Genomic DNA, 17,478 nt, shown 5'->3' with positions numbered 1-17,478 from the left:
GCCTCGGGTCGCGCGGGGCCGGGCGGGAAGGACGGCGAGGCGGCCGGGAGGCTCCGAGAGGCGGTCGACATGTTCCGGGCGCCGGAGAGCAAGGGAGGCCGGGCCGGCTCCAGGTGCGGCGCGGGCGCAGCCACGGTCACGTGGGTCGCGCGGGGGCGGCGGGGCGGCCGCGGTGAGCTCACAGAGCCGGGGCCTCCGCGGCCGGGTCGGGGAGGTGGGCGCGCCCGCGGGACCCGGAGGCCTGACTGCGCCTCCCCGCGCGTCCGGTCCCAGCACGTGCCCCTTCATTGGCGAGCGCGCCGGAGATGCTGGCCGAGCCGTCTGCTGCGGGGGGGCGGGCGTGGCGGCGCTGCTGGGATTCTGGGGCCCTGCGGCGTGTGCGCCAGTGGATGGGCCTCGGGGCAAAGTCCCGTCCCGGGAGCCCTCAGCACTGCCGCAGCCCGGGAGCCAGGCGGCGCCCTCCCACTTTACTGACAAGGAAACAGGCGGGACAGCAAGTGATAGAAGGAGAGAGACTGGGTTTAAACACTCAGGAACACATAGCAGCGCGCTTGCTTTCTTTTTAGCTTGTAGAGCAATGGATATTGGGAGTCACATAGAGTCGCCAGAGCTGGCGGTGTCCTGCCGCTGGAGGAGCCAGCTTGCGTTGTCCAGCTGGTTCTTTAGCTGCCTAAGAGTTTTCTTTATTGTGAGCCATTTCTGTGACCCAGCCCCACAATAAAAGCAGAAGAGTGTGACGTCTGTTGAGGTAAGCAGTACATAAAATAAAAGAATTGTTTCGAGTGACAAAATCCCTGTAAATTTGAGGGAGTTAGGTCAGTATTCAGTAATACTCCTACCCAAATAATGTCATTATCCCACGTAACAGTGACTATTAATCACTCTCGTCTAGATCTGTGCTGATATGGGGCCAGAAGTATATCCTGGAGTGCTCAGAATGAGTCAGGTTTCTGGTGCCTGAAATCTGCTGTTCTGCATCACCCACACCAGCTGGGCAAGGGCTGCTTCCCAGCACTTTCTCCGTTGTGTCCACTAAGTACACTCTTTCTTTGTTTACACAGCCTGGCACTGGATGCCTAGCAAACATTGGTCCAGTTAGCGAATAAGCACCGTGAGGAACGCTTATGTGAGGCTGACTTCCAAGCTGTAGGAGACAGTGCGGAGCTGGTGCTCTAAACTGATACCCACATTTCTTTGGGGCATTAGTTTTTGGAGAGGATAAGGAGAAAATTCTTCCTTTTAGGATGTTGGAGAAGGAAAACCCATCTTAATTGGATGATCGATTGGAAGCTTCTGCTTGGGATCAGTTAGTAGCTTTGTCTTAAAGGAATTGACTAGCTCGACAGGCCTTTTACTTAGCTGTGAAGGGAATCAGGTGGTGGCTGTAAGATTACTGGGCCAGGTTTTCCTCTCTTAAAACCCTACTTTTGTTTTCTTGCTGAAGGATTATTTGGTGTTAAAGGGATTTTGAACTATAAAAGCATTATGCTTTAGCCATCATTAATCTGAGGTCTTTTAAGCTGTAGGCTGTATATTTGTAAAGAATTTAATCTAGGTCTATTTTGCAGCTTCACTCCAAGCCTGACAGGTCCCCCATAGCTTTTTTGGGATACAGGAATAAGCTGTTGGAGGTGGGGTCACGAGCATGGGTCCCTCCAGGTGAGCGTCGATGCTCTGCTGGTTCTGTGGTCCACTTGAGCTGTGTGTATTTTCTTTTCACGTGCCCCTTAGTTTCTGTTGTGTACTTGGAATGTCTTCATTGAAATGTATCCAAGGGGTACTGAAAAAGGAAGCCATAACTGGGAAGCATCCCCATGTAGTAAGGTCATCCCCAAGACGTCTGAGCTACTGGTATTCCCATCCCCCTCCTGTAATTAGGGTCGAAGTGGTACCTGCACTTGATAGTGAGCCTGTGAGGGCCGCCTTGAGCCATTGTTGCAGCTTCTGTTTTTATGGAAATGTCTATTTAACTCAGTCTGGTTTATTCGAGACCCTGTCGAGCAGCCTGTGTGATTTGCTTGACTGCTGCAAGGCTGTGTGACCCTAGTGCCACCCCATAGCCTTTGTGGTGGGGACGCTTGCCACCTCTTCCCAGGAAACTTGGCCATTGTGTGCAGTAATCTCTCTGCTTCAACATTCTTGGGCACCACTTTCCTTCCCTTCTTTTCAAAGTAAAGTAAAATAAAATACAGAAAAGTACACAAAATAATATAATAACATATTACCTCCACCCCAAATTAACATTTGGCAGTTTCAAATAAATATCGCTTACCTCCTGTGCTGCAGTGGTTCTCTTTCCTCATGGAGACCACAGACACAATTTGAGCCTTACCTACTCCAAAGGTGTCTTTGGAGTTCCAGTGACACTCAGTGCCTCTGTGGCATCACTCATGCAGAACACGGAAACTGCCTCTGCACAGCTCTAGCCTTCCCAGAAAGCTGGGAGCTTCTCCAGGCCCAGGACTTGCTCTTGCTTGTCTTTCCATCCACAGGGTCTGATGCAGGCCCACCCGTGGTAGGTGCTCAGGGAATGTGCGAGTTAGAGTGAAGCAAGCGGGAGAGGCCAGGGAGAGGCGTGTATCCAGGGATGTGGAATGTGAGAGGAGAGAATGCTGGGGAGCCTATCCCACATCTGGTCTGACAATTTGAGGGTTTGAAAGAAAAGCTGTGTTGCAAGTAAGTCAGTAAAATAGGAATTTTAACTCATGCCAGTATGAGACTTGATGTTAAGTTCAGTTCAGTTCTGAGGATGGCAGATCTCAGAGGCCCAAGCCTGTTGGGCCTGCTTGAAAATATGCCAAGAAAAATCGGGAATGTCATTGTGTCGGGGCTGTGAGACTTATAATGGGCGTGGGAGTCAGATGGCCTCGGGTGTCCCCCACCGGAGGGCCTGACGTGAGGTCTTACTAATGCCTTTCTAATTTAAGTCTGGTTATTGGTCATTTTTTTAAAAAAGGTTTTTTCCCTTAAACCGAGTAATTTTTTTCTTTATCAAACCCTTAGGGAAATGCTAACTGCTGGACAGGCATCCCCATCCCCTTCCTTCAAGCTGATGTGACTGAACCCATATGGAAGGCTGGCCCACTGCACACTCGGCTTGAGTGGCAGCGAGCGGCCTGCCTGCGGTCTCCGTCCCAGTGAGCAGGCACGCTAGTGGCCCTTGGAGCAGATGAGAGCTTTCTGCTGTCCTGAGAGCAGAGAACTCTGTTCGCTTTAAACTACAACGAATGATCAGCTCCCTTTCTAGCTCTGTTGAGGAAACAGCATGTTAAACATCCTATTCTTCTAGTGTCTGCATCGCTTTTGTGTGGCGAGCTCTGCAGTTTCACTTCTTTCTAAACGTCTGGGGTCACAGGCGGTCCTCTTGCTTAGGACTGGTGAAAGAGCAGGGGCCACTCAGTGGTTTAAAACTCTGCTTTAAAATACGTTTGAACATCCAGGTGTCCTGGGACTTCCCTGGCGGTCCAGTGGTTAGGGCTCCATGCTTTCACTGCAGGTGGCACAGGTTCCATCCCTGGTGGGAGAGCTAAGATCCTGCAGTGCGGCCATAGGTTTCCTGTAAAGATGCATATGAATTCAGTGTTAAGCTGCTCTGCTGAAGGAGACCGATGCTCTCGGGGTGTCAGGGAAGAGCTTTATGGAATTTTCTTAATTCTTCAGTTATTGCAATAAAAAGTGACTCAAGGTCTTGCTCATCCACTTCTGAAATATCAGCCTCCAAGTGCATGGCAGATTCCCAAAGATCGAGACCACAGTAGATTCGGCTGGTGGTGACTGAGTGTGGGAATAGCACTGCTCTCTGTGGGTGTTTAATTAAAATCCACACTTGAAAGATGCCAGTGTGTGCTGGGGTGACACTCTGCACATGTGTCGATCTAAAGTGAACAGTGGTCAAGCTGGTGTGTTCTGATCTGTCTGATGTTTAACTTGTCGTTGGTGGTACCAGACCTTGGGACTGGAAACCATCAGCCTGGTGTAGATTCCCAGGACTCACGTGGGTTAGTGGGGGTGGTGCTCCCCATGGTCTGAGCTGACACTTTCCATTAGAAATGTGAGCCACATAAGGAATTTTAAATTATCTAGTAGCCACATTTTAAAAAGTAAAAAGATTCAGGAAAAATTAAGTTTAATAGATGTTATTCAACTTAATATGTGCACATTATTTCAACATGTGATCAATGTAAAAGATACAATTAAAGAGATATTTTGCCTTTTCTTCTTTGTGCTGAGTCTTCGAAGTCTGGTGTGTAGTCTATACCTACAGCACATCAGAGCCCAGACCCCCATGTCCAAGTGCCCACTGGCCACAGTGGCCAGTGGCTGCCCTTTTGAGGACCCAGCTCTCTGGGTCAAGCTTACTCTGTGGGTAAGTGGTGCACTGCCCCATCGTTTTTTTCTAGAGGATGTTGAGGATTATTAGGGTGTAGTCTGAGCTCTGCAGCCAGACTGCCTGGGTCTGAGTCCTGGCTCTGCTACTTCCTGTGTGGCCCTCTCTTTAGCTCAGACTCATCCTCTGTGAAAATCATGCCTGCCTTAGAGGGTGGCCATGTCAGGTCCTTGGAACAGGAGCTAGCGTGTATAAATGCTGAGCAAGTGTGAGCTACAACTCCCAGCACTATTGTCTGCTAATTATAGTGACTATTAAGTTCGACTGAACTGGCTCAGTTTGCCTGTTTTATGGGAACTTTAATTTTACTAATGAAAGGTCACAGGAGTAACTTCAGAGTATGCGCATCTCTGGACGTCTTGGCATAACCAAGATGTGCAGAGAAAACCTTTAAGGGAACTCAAGGGCAGGGAGGGAGGTTTGCCGGCTGGCCAGCGGCCGTGAGCTTGTTGTGCCACAGTGTGTGGTTTTCCCACAGATGTCTGCCCTGTCTGGCTGTGCCGCAGCCCCTGGATGGTGGCGCCCGGGCCATCTGTCAGTCCCTCACACTCTGTCTGCTTGCAGGGCCATGAAGCCCCCGGGAGGAGAGCCGAGTGATCGTCCAGAAGAAGCCGCATCTCCACGCAGGCCCGACAGGATGGCATCTAATATTTTTGGATCAACTGAAGAACCTCAGAACATACCCAAAAGGACCAATCCCCCTGGTATGGGCTTTTGACTCCTTAATCCTTTGGCCTCTACCTGTTCTCTTTTGTGCTGCTCTTTTGATAAAATTTTCCCTTTCTTTATATTGATCCTTTCAAATATTTTCTGGTGCAGGTTATCCCCCTGCCATCAGAGTCCTAGAGTGGAAAGAAAGTTTTATCCTGACTTGTGCTTTGTGCCCTGAAGGTGGCTCGGTTATTCTGGAACTCCCCCTCATCTGTCACCAGATACTGGCTGCGTACAGGCACTGAGGGTACAAAGGCAGATGGTGGGGTTCTGGTTCCCACCACGGAGGCTCCCCAAATTGTCCCGTGGACTCCTTGAGATTCTTGAAATTGCGTGCAAATTGTGCATTTAGAGTAGTTTTAATCAGATTGTTAGTGGGATTGAAACTAAAAAGGGTGGCTCAGCCTGGCACACATCTGTGTGGCTCCTCACTACTTACCCACCTTCTAGTGGCTCCAGTGGGAGGGAATCTCAGAAGAGTGTTTCTCTTGGCTGATGGACAGTCCAGCTGAGTGACTGCTCAGTGATAGTTACCTGAGGAGCTTTCCCCTGTCTGTATCTACGAGGGGAAGACAAGGTTTGTTCCATTCTTAAAGATCTGAGGGACCCAACACAGGATAAATAACGAAATCAAGCAGAACCAGACCTGGAACTGCTCCCTACCCCACCCCAATTCTGGGTACAAATATTGCTTGACAAACCTAGAGGAACAAAAGCAATAGATTCAAAAGCTAGTTTTTTGGTTGTTTGGTTGTTTTCAGTGGTTTAGGGTGGGGGGTAAGGAGGGGTGGAGGTTAGTGGTATCTATGGATTTAGTTACAACAGAGAAGCAGGTGGTTGTTGCTGAGTAATATCCTCCCCTACCCAGTTTGTGGGGGTGCAGGGCCAGGAGCGCTCAGCCCTCATCCTTTGTACCAACGATGTGGTGCGGCAGATAGACTCAGACTGGAGGCACTGGAGGTGGGCGCGCCAGCAGCCGTGGCTCTGGCTCGGCACCATGCGCGGCTGCAGCTGTCTCTGGGGCTTCGGGTTCTCTAGATAGTGTGGCAGCGTGGGGCGGCGCTGCTTTGCCAGGCCCTCAGAATCTCATGTTCCCCCGCCCATCTCGTGCCCTGTGGGCAGCCTGGGCCCCTCCTGACTGGTGAGTTAGAAAACCCCTACGTTGTGCATAGTCACAAGGTGTCGTGACAGCGACAGGACGCCCTTGTCTGCTTCTCACGGTCCTGTTGTTTGGGGTTTGTTTTCTGTCCTGCCAAGCGCTCTGTGATGATAGTTGAGCATTTAACAAACACCAGAGTTCCCCCTCTACCTCCTCCTGTCACCCAAGAGCTCTTTCTAACTGATGAATGAATTACATTTTAAAAAAAAAAAAAAAAAGAGGAAGGAGGGAAGAAAGGAAAGAAGGAAGAAAATCACCTGTGATGAATTTCAAGGGCAGCCCAGAAGGGAACCTGCTGGTGTGTCCAGCCCCGCAGACTCGACCCCACAGACTCCGGAGAGGGCCTAATGGAGCACGTTCGGAGCAAGGGACTTGCCACCGGCCGTCACTGGAAGTTAACCCCGGCTGGTCGGGTGCCGTGTTTCATCTACTCTTCTGGTTTAGACCTCCTCCTGACAGTGGTGATTGATACCGGTGGGTCATTTGGTGTTTGTCAGGGGCTGTGCTGGGTGCCAGTCATCTCCACAGCCTGGGGGATAGGTGGCGTTACCCCCTTTACAGAGGAGGAAGCTGAGGCTCAGGGTTCACTGGCCTGCCTGAGTCCACAGCACGCTGGTGGCAGAACTAGCCTTTGGATGCAGGTTTTCCTGACTCCGAAGCCCGTGCTCCCAACTTACCTCCTGAATATACCAGTTGGGGTAAATTTCCTGAGATGGAATTGCTGGGTCAGTTTTAAATGATGGTTCTAGGGCTTCCCTGGTGCCGCAGTGGTTAAGAATCTGCCTGCCAATGCAGGGGACACAGATTTGATCCCTGGCCCTGGAAGATCCCACATGCCGCAGAGCAACTAAGCCCATGTGCCACAACTACTGAGCCTGCACTCTAGAGCCTGCGAGCCACAACTACTGAGCCCTTGTGTCACAACTGCTAAAGCCTGTGCACCTAGAGCCTGTGCTCTACAACAAGAGAAGCCACCGCAATGAGAAGCCCGCGCACCGCAACGAAGAGTAGCCCCCTCTCACCGCAGCTAGAGAAAGCCCGCGTGCAGCAACGAAGACCCAACACAGCCAAAAATAAATAATCATAATAAAAATAAATAAATAAAATGCTGGTGCTTCCACTGGTCTTCAGACGTGTGCTCCAGGATGTCTGTAGCGCTTGCTCCCCACGCAAGGCGCTGTGCCTTGTGATTTGGTTCTTTAAAAAGTATATCTTGAATTTATTTTTCTTCAATTATGAGTGAATTGAGCATCTTTTCCACCTTCATAGCCGAATTCATCTTTCAGGTAAAGTGTTGAATAATAGACGTGCAGTGTGTCTATTATTTTACTTTTCATAAAATTCAAAAACAGAACTGTGTTGTTTAGGGTTGGACATATACATGGTAAAACTAGAAGAAGTTTGTAGTTTCCAGAAAATTCGGACACAGAACCACACAGGTTTTTGGGAGTTGATAGCATTCTGTAAGACTTGTGATCATCTGTGATCGTTACTTGGGTGTTTGCTTTATTTATATCTTAGGTACTTGTCTGTGTCATGTTTCATAGTTTTTAAAATGTTTTTAAATGAGCAGTGCCTTTAACCAAAAACTTAAAATTGAGTTACTTTTATTTTTATCTTGCATTTTAAAATAAGCTGAACGCGATCTTAGAAAGAATTTACTTAAGCATGACCAGCAGCAACGTGGTAACAAGCAGTGAGGGGTGACCTCGGGCAGCAGCTTTTCTCCACTTTGTAGTCCAAACATTTCTGCTGACAACACCCTGTTCGTAACAGCAGCCCGGCAGCATGACTGGGAGCTTCCTCTCCACGCTCTGCTCTGCCCACTCCACGTGTGTCGACCCACTTATCTCACCAATGACCCCAGCCAGGTGCTGTCACACAGTTGGTCAGCGGCTGAGCAGGATCCTGCCTGGCACTGGGCCCTGACCCCATGCTGTGCCGCCTGCCCCAGCCCGAGGGCTGTGGGTCCCTGGGAAGCCGTGGCTGGGGCTGGAAGGCTTATGATCGGCCTCAAACGAGATGAATATGTGCATCTTCCTGCGGTCAGTCCCACCCATTGTCTAAGCTTCTCCTGGCCTAGAAAAGCTTCCAGGGCCAGGTTCCCATCCTTGTGGAGCTGTGCTTTGTGTCCCCCAGACGACCAACCGGCATCCCGAAAGGCTGGTCGAGTCTGAGGGCTTGCGAGGGGACAAGCCCCCCCATGGAGCCTCCTCCTCCTCGGAGCTCCGTGCTCCTCTCACGGTGCAACTGGCCCCTGTTCTAACAGTATGGGTTATTACAGCCAAGAAGTGACTATTTAAAATTGAATTTCTTGGAGACAGTCAACAAAGATCACAACTATAAAAATGAATATGTTTAGCAGTCCTAAGCCCCTGCACCACAGCCACCCCATTTCCTGAGCAGACACATGGCCCCCAGAGGGGAGCACTTTGCAGGGAGGAAAGTTGAGTAACCAGTGCCCTTTATTCACATACAGGTGGATAAGAATACCTTTCCTTTTACAGTAAGACGCTGTGTGCTGTCTAGATCGTTTTGTGCCTTTTTCACTGAACAGTGTCCAAGGGAAGCTTCTTTAGCAAATGCTCACTGAGCATTTATGTCCCCAGTGTTGTCGTAAGCATTTGACACACAAGCGACAGTGAGTCACTGAATCCCCTCACAGCGCTGTGAGGAAGGGCCTTGTACCACCGCCGTTCGAAGGGTGAGGAATGTGGGGCGCAGAGGAGGCTAGCAACATGTGTCTGGTCTCATAGCCATTTGTGGATGCACCTTCTTTCTTCTGTAAGATTATAAATCTTAGTGGGCGCTTGGTGGAAGGGAGGTGCTGGTGTTTGCTGAGTGCAGAGGGGAACGGGCTGGTGGCGTGTGCTAGCATCTTCCTGTTTAACGTCGAAATTTACTTCTCACGTCCATGCCTTAGCCATCAGCTTATAAGGACTTACATCTGAGATGCATATTTTCATTGTAGCTCATCAAATCATTTCTACTTGGCAGCAAAGATGTTAAATGTCTGTAATTCAGTGACATATCTAGTTGTCACTGGAAGTTCCAGACAGATTGAGGTGAGGAGAGTAGTCATTCTCAGTAAATGTTGTTTTCCAGATTACAGGTTTGCCTTGAATAGGGCATGTTCTTAATTCAGTTCTGTCTGACTTCAGAATTTAGCGGATGTTTGCTTTTAATCTATGAAAGAACTTTTCATGGCTTTAACGTAGAAGATTCTTCAGCAGGAAAACATGAAAAGTTCAGGGTTAAGGAAATTCTAGAGGGGAAAATGCTGTTTTATGCCATCTTACCATCTTGCTCCTAGCGGCAAGCCCGGTACAGCTCAGTTCTCGTGAGGAAGGCCCCAGCTGGCCCCCGGGAAAGGGGCTGGGTTTGACATGGGTCTTTAGGGATGCTCATCAACCTGATCACCCCACCCTTGTTGGCCTGAATTCAGGACTGGCACTGCGGTGAGAGGAGGTCTCTGAAGTCACGAGTGTGGAGGGTGGGTGGGGTGGATGTTCCGGGTTGCTAACCATCCTGATTTTTTCTGCAGGGGGGAAAGGAAGTGGTATATTTGATGAATCCATGCCTGTGCAGACTCGACAGCGTCTGAACCCCCCTGGTGGGAAGACCAGTGACATTTTTGGCTCCCCAGTCGCTGCTACTTCACCCATGGCACACCCAAACAAACCCAAGGTATGGACTGCATACAGGTAGCAGACATGAGAGTAAGAAAAGCAAAACTTGAGCCAGGTACTCTTAAAAAGGCTCTGAGGCAGGTGTGACATGTTATTAGGAAGAGACAAAATGGGTGACATTGCTTTTCCTGGCTGCAGTCATTAGTCACTGAGTTTCAGAGCTCTCCTGAGTCATCGGAGGAATGTATTCCCGCCTCGTGATAACTCGAGCCTTGGGGGTCGCTGGTGGTGGGGGCAGCCCACTGCAGGTAGGCCACTGCCCTTCTCTGCACATCACGGATGGATGCTGAGGATATTTATAATACTGAATGTAAAACGGGAGTTCACCTCTCATAAACATTCCACTATTTTTAGTGGTCATCAATCAATAAGTACAGTAACTGCATCGGATTAAAATTCACCAAATAGTTAGAATTTATGGATTCCTGATAATATTTTTAAAAATCTAATTTGTCACCTTCGGAGAATGTCAGAGGACCATCTGGAAAACTGCTGACATAGAATCAAGCACTTAGCCAGTGTTTCTTGCACGAACTGTACCTCAGGATGACAGCTATTGAGGGAAAGTTTCCTTTTATAAAAGTATTCCAGCCCATAAATGAAGAAGGAATAACAGAATCCAAATATCACCATTTTGCAAACTTGTAATGAAATTGTAGATCTGGGTGGTAATCATCAGTGGCTGCTAACATCACAAAACGACACCTCCAAAAATTATAGGCTTCGTGATAGAAGTTCATCATGGACCACCTTTTTTTTTTTTTTTTCCTGTGGTATGCAGGCCTCTCATTGTTGTGGCCTCTCCCGTTGAGGAGCACAGGCTCCAGACGCCCAGGCTCAGCGGCCATGGCTCACGGGCCCAGCCGCTCCACGGCACGTTGGATCTTCCCGGACCAGGGCACAAACCCGTGTCCCCTGCATTGGCAGGCAGACTCAGCCACTGCACCACCAGGGAAGCCCCATGGACCACCTTTGAATTCTTATCAAAACAACCAAGGCTGAGTCCGACCAATCCTCATATCAATCAAATCAAAGTTCCAACGGTGGTGTGGTTTGGTTTTTTGGTTTGTTTTTGTTTGTGGTGTTTTGTTTGTTTGTTTTTTGAAAAAAATGGAAAGACCTATCCTAAAATTCATATGGAATCTCAAGGGACCCTGAATGGCCAAACAATCTTGAAAATGAACAAAATTGGAGGGTCACACTTCCCAATTTCAAAGCTTACTACAAAACTACATGAATCAAAACAGCATGGTGCTGGCATGTAGACCAACAGAATAGAATTGAGAGCTGAGAAATAACTCACACCTGGTTCATTGATATTTCCACAAGAGTGTCAAGATCATTCGTGAGGGGAGAGCAATCTCTCCAACAATGGTGCTGGGAAATTGAATGTGCACATGAGAAGAATGAAGGTGGACCCTTACCTTACACCATGTACAAAAATGAACTCAAAATATAGAGATAGATCTTATTCTTGGATTCAGCAGTGGTTCCTTAAATGTGACACCAAAAACAGGCAACAAAATTTAAATAAATAAGTTGAACTTCATTAAAATTAAAAACTTTTGCGCATCGAAAGATACTATCAAGAGAATGAAAAGACAGCGCACAGAATGGGAGAAAGTATTTGCACATCACATATATGACAAAGCTTTGCTATCTAGCCAGAATATGTAAAGAACCCTTACAATTCAGCAACAAAAAGACAACCACATTCAGAAATGGGCAGAGTCAAGGGGGAGGGATGGCGTGGGAGTTTGGGGTTAGCAGATGCAAACTATTACATATAGAATGGATAAACAAGATTCTCCTACTGTATAGCACAGGGAACTATATTCAGTATCCTGTGATAAACCATAATGGAAAAGAATATGAAAAAGAATGTATATATATATATGTATAACTGAAACACTGCTGTACAGCAGAAATTAACACAACATTGTAAATCAGCTATACTTGAATAAAATAAATTTTTTAAAAATTTCAGAACCAGAAAAAAAGGGGACAAAGCATTTGAATAGACATTTCTCCAAAGAAGACACACAAATGGTCAATTAGCATATGAAAAGATGCTGAACATCCTTAGTGGAGAAATGCAAATCAAAATCACAATGAGATACCACTTAACACCCACTAGGATGGCTATTATCAAAAAAAATGGAAAATAAGAAATGGTGAGGGTGTGGAGAAATTGGAACCCTGATACACTGCTCTTGGGAATGTATAAAGGTGCAGTCGCTGTGGAAAACAGTTTGGCAGTTTCTGAAGAAGTTAAACATAGAATTTATCATATGATCCAGCAGTTTTACTCTTAGATATATACCCTCAATTGTGCAAACAAGAACTCAAACAGATACTTGTACACTTAATTTTAATAGCATTATTCACAATAACAAAAGAGTGGAAACAACCCAAATGTCCATCGGCAGATGAATGGGTGAACAGAATGTGCTGTCCTGTACACATGTGATGTTATATTATTCAGCCCTAAAGAGGAATTAAGTTCTGACACACAGTGCAACACAGATGGCTGTGAGAACATGTGCTCAGTTTAAACTTGACTACGTGTTAAGACATTTAAGGAGTCATTAATTTTTGTAGTTGCGAGAGAGTTTTTTAGGACATTTTAAAGAGCCACATCTTGAAATATTTATGGATAAATGAAATATGGGATTTGCTTTCAAATAATCCCACTAAGGGGTGGAGGGCTGGAAGTTGGGAGGCATGTGTGGCTGAGACCAGAATGGAGGCGAGCAAGCTGATGTCACTTGCTGTAGAGCAGGTTGCCTGGGGGCTCATGGGGCTCTTCTCTCTGCTTTGTTTATGGTTAAAATTGTCCAAATAAAAACTTTTTCAAGGTAAAAATAGACCCAGGTCATCCACGCCTTTCCCGTCGTCTGCCTGCGCGAGGTAGGAGGTGTCCGAGTGGCGGATTGACCTGGGTTTGCCTCGTTACAGGACCACGTGTTCCTGTGTGAGGGAGAGGACACGCTGGACCTTAGAGGTGAGCTTGTTTTCTGTCCCTTCCCTGGGGCTCACGCTTTGCAGAGGCCGCTGGTGGGTGGGGAGGGAAAACCCGGTGCCCCCCGCAGCCTGCGGTGAAGACAGCAGGGTTGTGGTGATTGCGGGAGGGTTTTGTGTTGGAAGGAGGCAGGGGAAATGGGCTCGGTTACTTCTGGTGACAGCATTCCCACTGGCTTTTCTGCACCTCCTGTCAGTGCTGGTCAGCCTGGGCCTAAGGCCAAGGCGTCCTCTTCTAGAAGGTCATCTCATGTAGTGAAGGGCAAGGGTCCAAAGCCTTCAATGAACTTGTGACCAAGGGCAGCACTTTCAGACGTGGCAGAAGAGAAGGGCATGAAGATGGGTAGGGGAGGAAGATGGGGGGGGCGGTGAGGAGGAGCAGTGGGGGCTGTGGTGGGGGCGGGGCTCCCCCCGATGGGTCGCTCAGTAGTGAGCTGCCCTGCTCATGGGGCTTGGGTATCAGGCCCAGTCAGTCCCCCATGGTCCTCTGAGCTGACTGCAGGCACTGATTTCTGCCTTCGGGTCACCATTTCCCTTTGTCGATTAGGAAGAGATGGGAATTCGTTCATTCAGAAAGTCCAGAGTAACCCTGCCTTGCCTTGCTGGGCCCCCCACTTAAGACGAGCTCACTTTGAGGACGTCTCCTTTTCATACTTGAGGTGGGATGGAGGGGAGTGGAGTCCAGCAAGCAGTGTGGAGATAATCCCTCAAGGATTTCTCCAAGCGTGTTTCAGTACCAGCCCGGCTTCAGCCCAGCCCTGGGGCAGGCAGAACCTGCTCTGCTGCTTTCGCATTTCCCCAGACGGCGTGCCCTTGCCCGTTGGGTGGCAGGCAGCCTCTAACAGGACGCTGTGCTGACTTTGTCCCGCAGCCGCAGCCAGCGCCTCCCCCAGACAAGAGCCGGGTGAGCCAGGTGGCCCGAGAGAAGCAGCCCGCGCCCAGGAGCCTGCGTCCACCGTTGACAGCCATGAGCCCAGGCTGGGCCCGAGGCCTCGCTCCCACAACAAAGTCCTGAACCCGCCTGGAGGCAAGTCCAGCATCTCCTTCTACTAAGACGTTGCTGCGTCCTCCATAGCCAGACAAGAAACTCGAGAGATAGGATTTCAAAATTATAGTTTCTTTAGCCTGAAGGAGCAGGGTGGGGAGAGGGTCTGTTGGGTGGACACCTGAAGCTGCTGCTCCAGCTCCACTGCCATCACGAGAAGCCGGAGACCTCACCTCCCGGACACCAAGGGAGGGAACGTGATCCCTGGTGTGAGAGGAGCTCTCGGGTGGGTGGGCAGGGAGGTGGTGCCAGGCAGGTGCGCCTGAGGTGTGGGGGGTCTTCACGTCCTTGGTGTGTTGGCTAATTGGGTATCTAGGAGTCACTAACACAGTAGCAGAGTTTAAAGCCTTTGAGAGAAATCCAGAAACCATGTGTCCATTACTGTGGGATAGAAGAGCAAGACACACTGAAACCCGAGTGGGGTGGGGAGGGTGGGTATCTGGATAGACCCCTCAGATCCTGATGCTGTTTATCCTTCATGGACATGGTCTCTGTTTCTGGGACTTCGACCCCAGTGTTTTTCACTTCAGTTCCACAGATTTTCTTGACACATCTCCATTGCTTTTCCTCAGCAGCTGTCAACAAAAAACCAAAATGTCGTTCTCAGTCTTAGGCTTTATGGAAAGATTTTGTACCCTGATCTCCCAAGGTGCCCCGCTTCTGCACTCTCAATCCTTGGCCAGATCTTATGTAGAAATCTCTCCCTTTCATCCACGAGAGACTGGTTTTGGGCTCTTTACAGGCAGTTTTGCTTGTGAACTGTTGCTTTTTTCCTCATCAGCCTCAAGTCTAGGCCTTTGCTCCTCACCAACGATGTGGACAGTTCTCTTCACCAGCAACACTTCCTATCTACAAGGCCACTAACTTCTATAGGACTTTAAAACTACCCAGATATATCCAGGTAATGGGATTGTTTAACTCCTACATGTGTCTTCCTTTATATTCCTGCTGACAGTGGGAAGAAGAGATGCTTGAGAACCTTGGGTTCTTAGGTTTGGATTCTGTCCTAATAGCTCAAGACCCGTTCTCTCAAGTACCAGCTTTACATCAGTAACTGTTGACTCTGGTCTGTTTCTGACACGTTTCTAGAAAAAAGTCTGTTGCTCAGGTACACCAAAGAGTAAGGAAAGTGTTCTTAGGCCACCCTTTATAAAGCTTTGCAGAACTTCTAGATCATATTCACAGTTTCCAGATGAGTCTTAGAGACCTTAGGCCAAGAGATTAAATAGTTTGGCAGAAAAGTCTCAACTGGCCCATTCCATGGTATTTGCCAGCAAAGATAATGGACTGGCAAGAATCGTGCTGCTGTAATCTGTCAGGTGAAAGTTTCTCCCATTGAGCCTCTAAAGGGCTACGGTGTCGGTTCCTGTACAGCAGTCACGTGGGACCAACAGTTTGGGTTGGAGCTCCTGGTACGAGTGCCTACAAAGCTAATGCAGGTGCTAAAAATGTCTTCATCGTTAAAATGTAGTCACACTCCTAGTGGCCTGGACGCTCAAGTGCCTGCAGGAGCTCCCTGCCAAACTCCACATCCTCCACCGGCGCTGGGGGGGTTCACATGGTGCTTTGCCAAGCAAAGACACTTTGCTTTTCTGTCCCCCTGCTGACTTTGGAGCCGAGAAACACTGATTCCATGTGACTCTATCAAGTGCTTCCTATCTCCTCCATCCTTCAAATGATCATTTATAGGAAAGTTGTCTGGAATTCATTTTTTTCCACATTAAAAATGTCATAAATGGTGGTTAGCTTTTAAGCTCAAACACACTAACTTGTTCAACTTACAGTAAGATGTTCCAAAGGTAGAAATGAACTTCTATTTATAACTTTTTTTTTTTTTTAATATACAAGAAAATGATTTGTGAATTCCAAATTGGATTGCCAAGAAGACCCTGATGTGCTGCTGGCCCTCGGGGCTTCAGTGTCCCCGTCAGTTACATGAGGGGAAGAGCTGTTTAGATCTGTCCCCTGGCAGGGACTTCCAGAGCAGAGCTGGGGTTAGAGGCCTGGGGGAAGGAGGAAAACAACCAGAGCAGAGCCTCTGGGCAGCAGTGACCACACATCACCTTACTTTTGTTCCCATCTTCCCTCTTCCTTTCCCTCCTTGGGGCCGTGGGCATGGGTTTAGAGAGCCCTGAGCAGCCTGGTCACTGGGAGGAGCAGCAGAAAAGTTTTTGGTCCTTTGAACCTGATGGGGGAGGCCATTTACATTTGGAAAATGCTCTGTACATTGGGGACTGACTGTATTTGGAAGCTTCATTAACTCTTAGCATCCTTTTCTCAACCTCCAAGCTGCATTGAGAAATTACTCATCTGTATTTTTATTAAGCCTTAAAACTTTATGTGCATTTGGTGCCAACTTTTTGTAAAGCTGTATCAAAAACAACAAACCTGTGCTCTCATCTCGGTGTAACTTTGAGAGGAGCATTCTGTTATTTTTACAAGGCAGGAGTGGGTGTAGCCGTTGAATTAAACTTAGCAGTCACGTACTCAGAGTCTTTGCCTATTGGTTGTGTGCACAGTGTGCGTGCGTGCAGGTGGGTGGGTGGACATGTCCGTGTGTTTCCTCCACGTCCATTCCCCAGAGTGCCTGAACTCTGCTCCTTCCCTTGTAGCTTTTCATTGGTTGGAGGGGTTTGCCTTTTTTTTTTTTTTTTAAACCAGAAGATGCCAAATTAATCTTCTCAAAGTTTATGGATTTAAGTTTTTTTCATTTGAAAACCAAAGAGTTGGCTTTGAATAGAATGGACAGGAATGTGGCAGCGTTCTTTCAGTTTACGTAAATTGAAGGTAATAATTCTTTTTCCACTCTTAACACCACTTGTTTTCCTGAAGAATTTGCCTCTGAGTTGACTTTGAAACTTCCATGAAAGCCTGACAGTGAGTAGATGACGTGCTGAGCTATTAGAATCTGCCTGTAGATTCAGGTCCTGCAGAGAAAGCATAGATTTTTCTTCTTTCTTATATATTAGCTATTTTCATATGTCCTACAAGAAAACTTAATATCTTTAAATGTATTAAGTGGACTCAGGTGGTGGAGCTTCTCAGACTGCCTGCCTGGAAGAGCTCCACTAGAGGAGGCTTCCTTCTAGAAGACTGCTGCATCAGGGCCAACTAACTGGACAGCAGTTCAGAAGGAAACCTAGCATGGGTGACCTGACACTGTCTTCACTTGTTCATCTGAGAGCATGTTCCCAGAACTGGGCTAGGCACTGGCACCAGTACATCACCTATTTGTAGCAGCTGCTCCAGCTGCAGGCAAGCACTGTGGTTTTGGAGTGTCATAGCCTGTTTGTCTCCAGAGGTCAGGCAGTGGCTGAGTCAGAGGAGCAAGGTGGGCTCCCCTGGATTATGGTGAAGAAGTGGAAGACATCTAAGGGTTCCCTCTTCAGGTCCTGTGCCTTGTCCAGAAATACACGGCTCTTTGGACAGAACATAACTTGTTCTAACATCTTTGTGAGTTGAACCC

At 48.2% G+C, this 17,478-nt stretch overlaps 1 protein-coding gene across 2 annotated transcripts; it reads left to right on the top strand.

Moving 5' to 3' along the window:
• The first annotated feature begins 17 nt into the window (after window positions 1-17).
• On the top strand, window positions 18-16,498 carry JPT2 (Jupiter microtubule associated homolog 2). Of its 2 annotated transcripts, none has more exons than XM_082645651.1 (5): window positions 18-113; window positions 4,952-5,091; window positions 9,802-9,944; window positions 12,905-12,950; window positions 13,839-16,498. In XM_082645651.1, exons 1-5 carry the CDS (start codon window positions 70-72, stop codon window positions 14,018-14,020), a joined length of 555 nt encoding a protein of 184 aa, XP_082501777.1. In that variant the 5' UTR covers window positions 18-69; the 3' UTR covers window positions 14,021-16,498. The 2 variants fall into 2 exon arrangements, with proteins under 2 accessions (XP_082501777.1, XP_082501778.1); XM_082645652.1 differs by lacking the exon at window positions 18-113 and adding an exon at window positions 576-748.
• Window positions 16,499-17,478: the final 980 nt, after the last annotated feature.

Source organism: Mesoplodon mirus (genome assembly GCF_964341445.2).
Source record: "Mesoplodon mirus genome assembly, chromosome: 15".
Taxonomy (NCBI): domain Eukaryota; kingdom Metazoa; phylum Chordata; class Mammalia; order Artiodactyla; family Ziphiidae; genus Mesoplodon; species Mesoplodon mirus.
The sequence above is the reverse complement of the archived record's forward strand: the minus strand, read 5'-3'. Positions and strand labels throughout refer to the sequence as shown.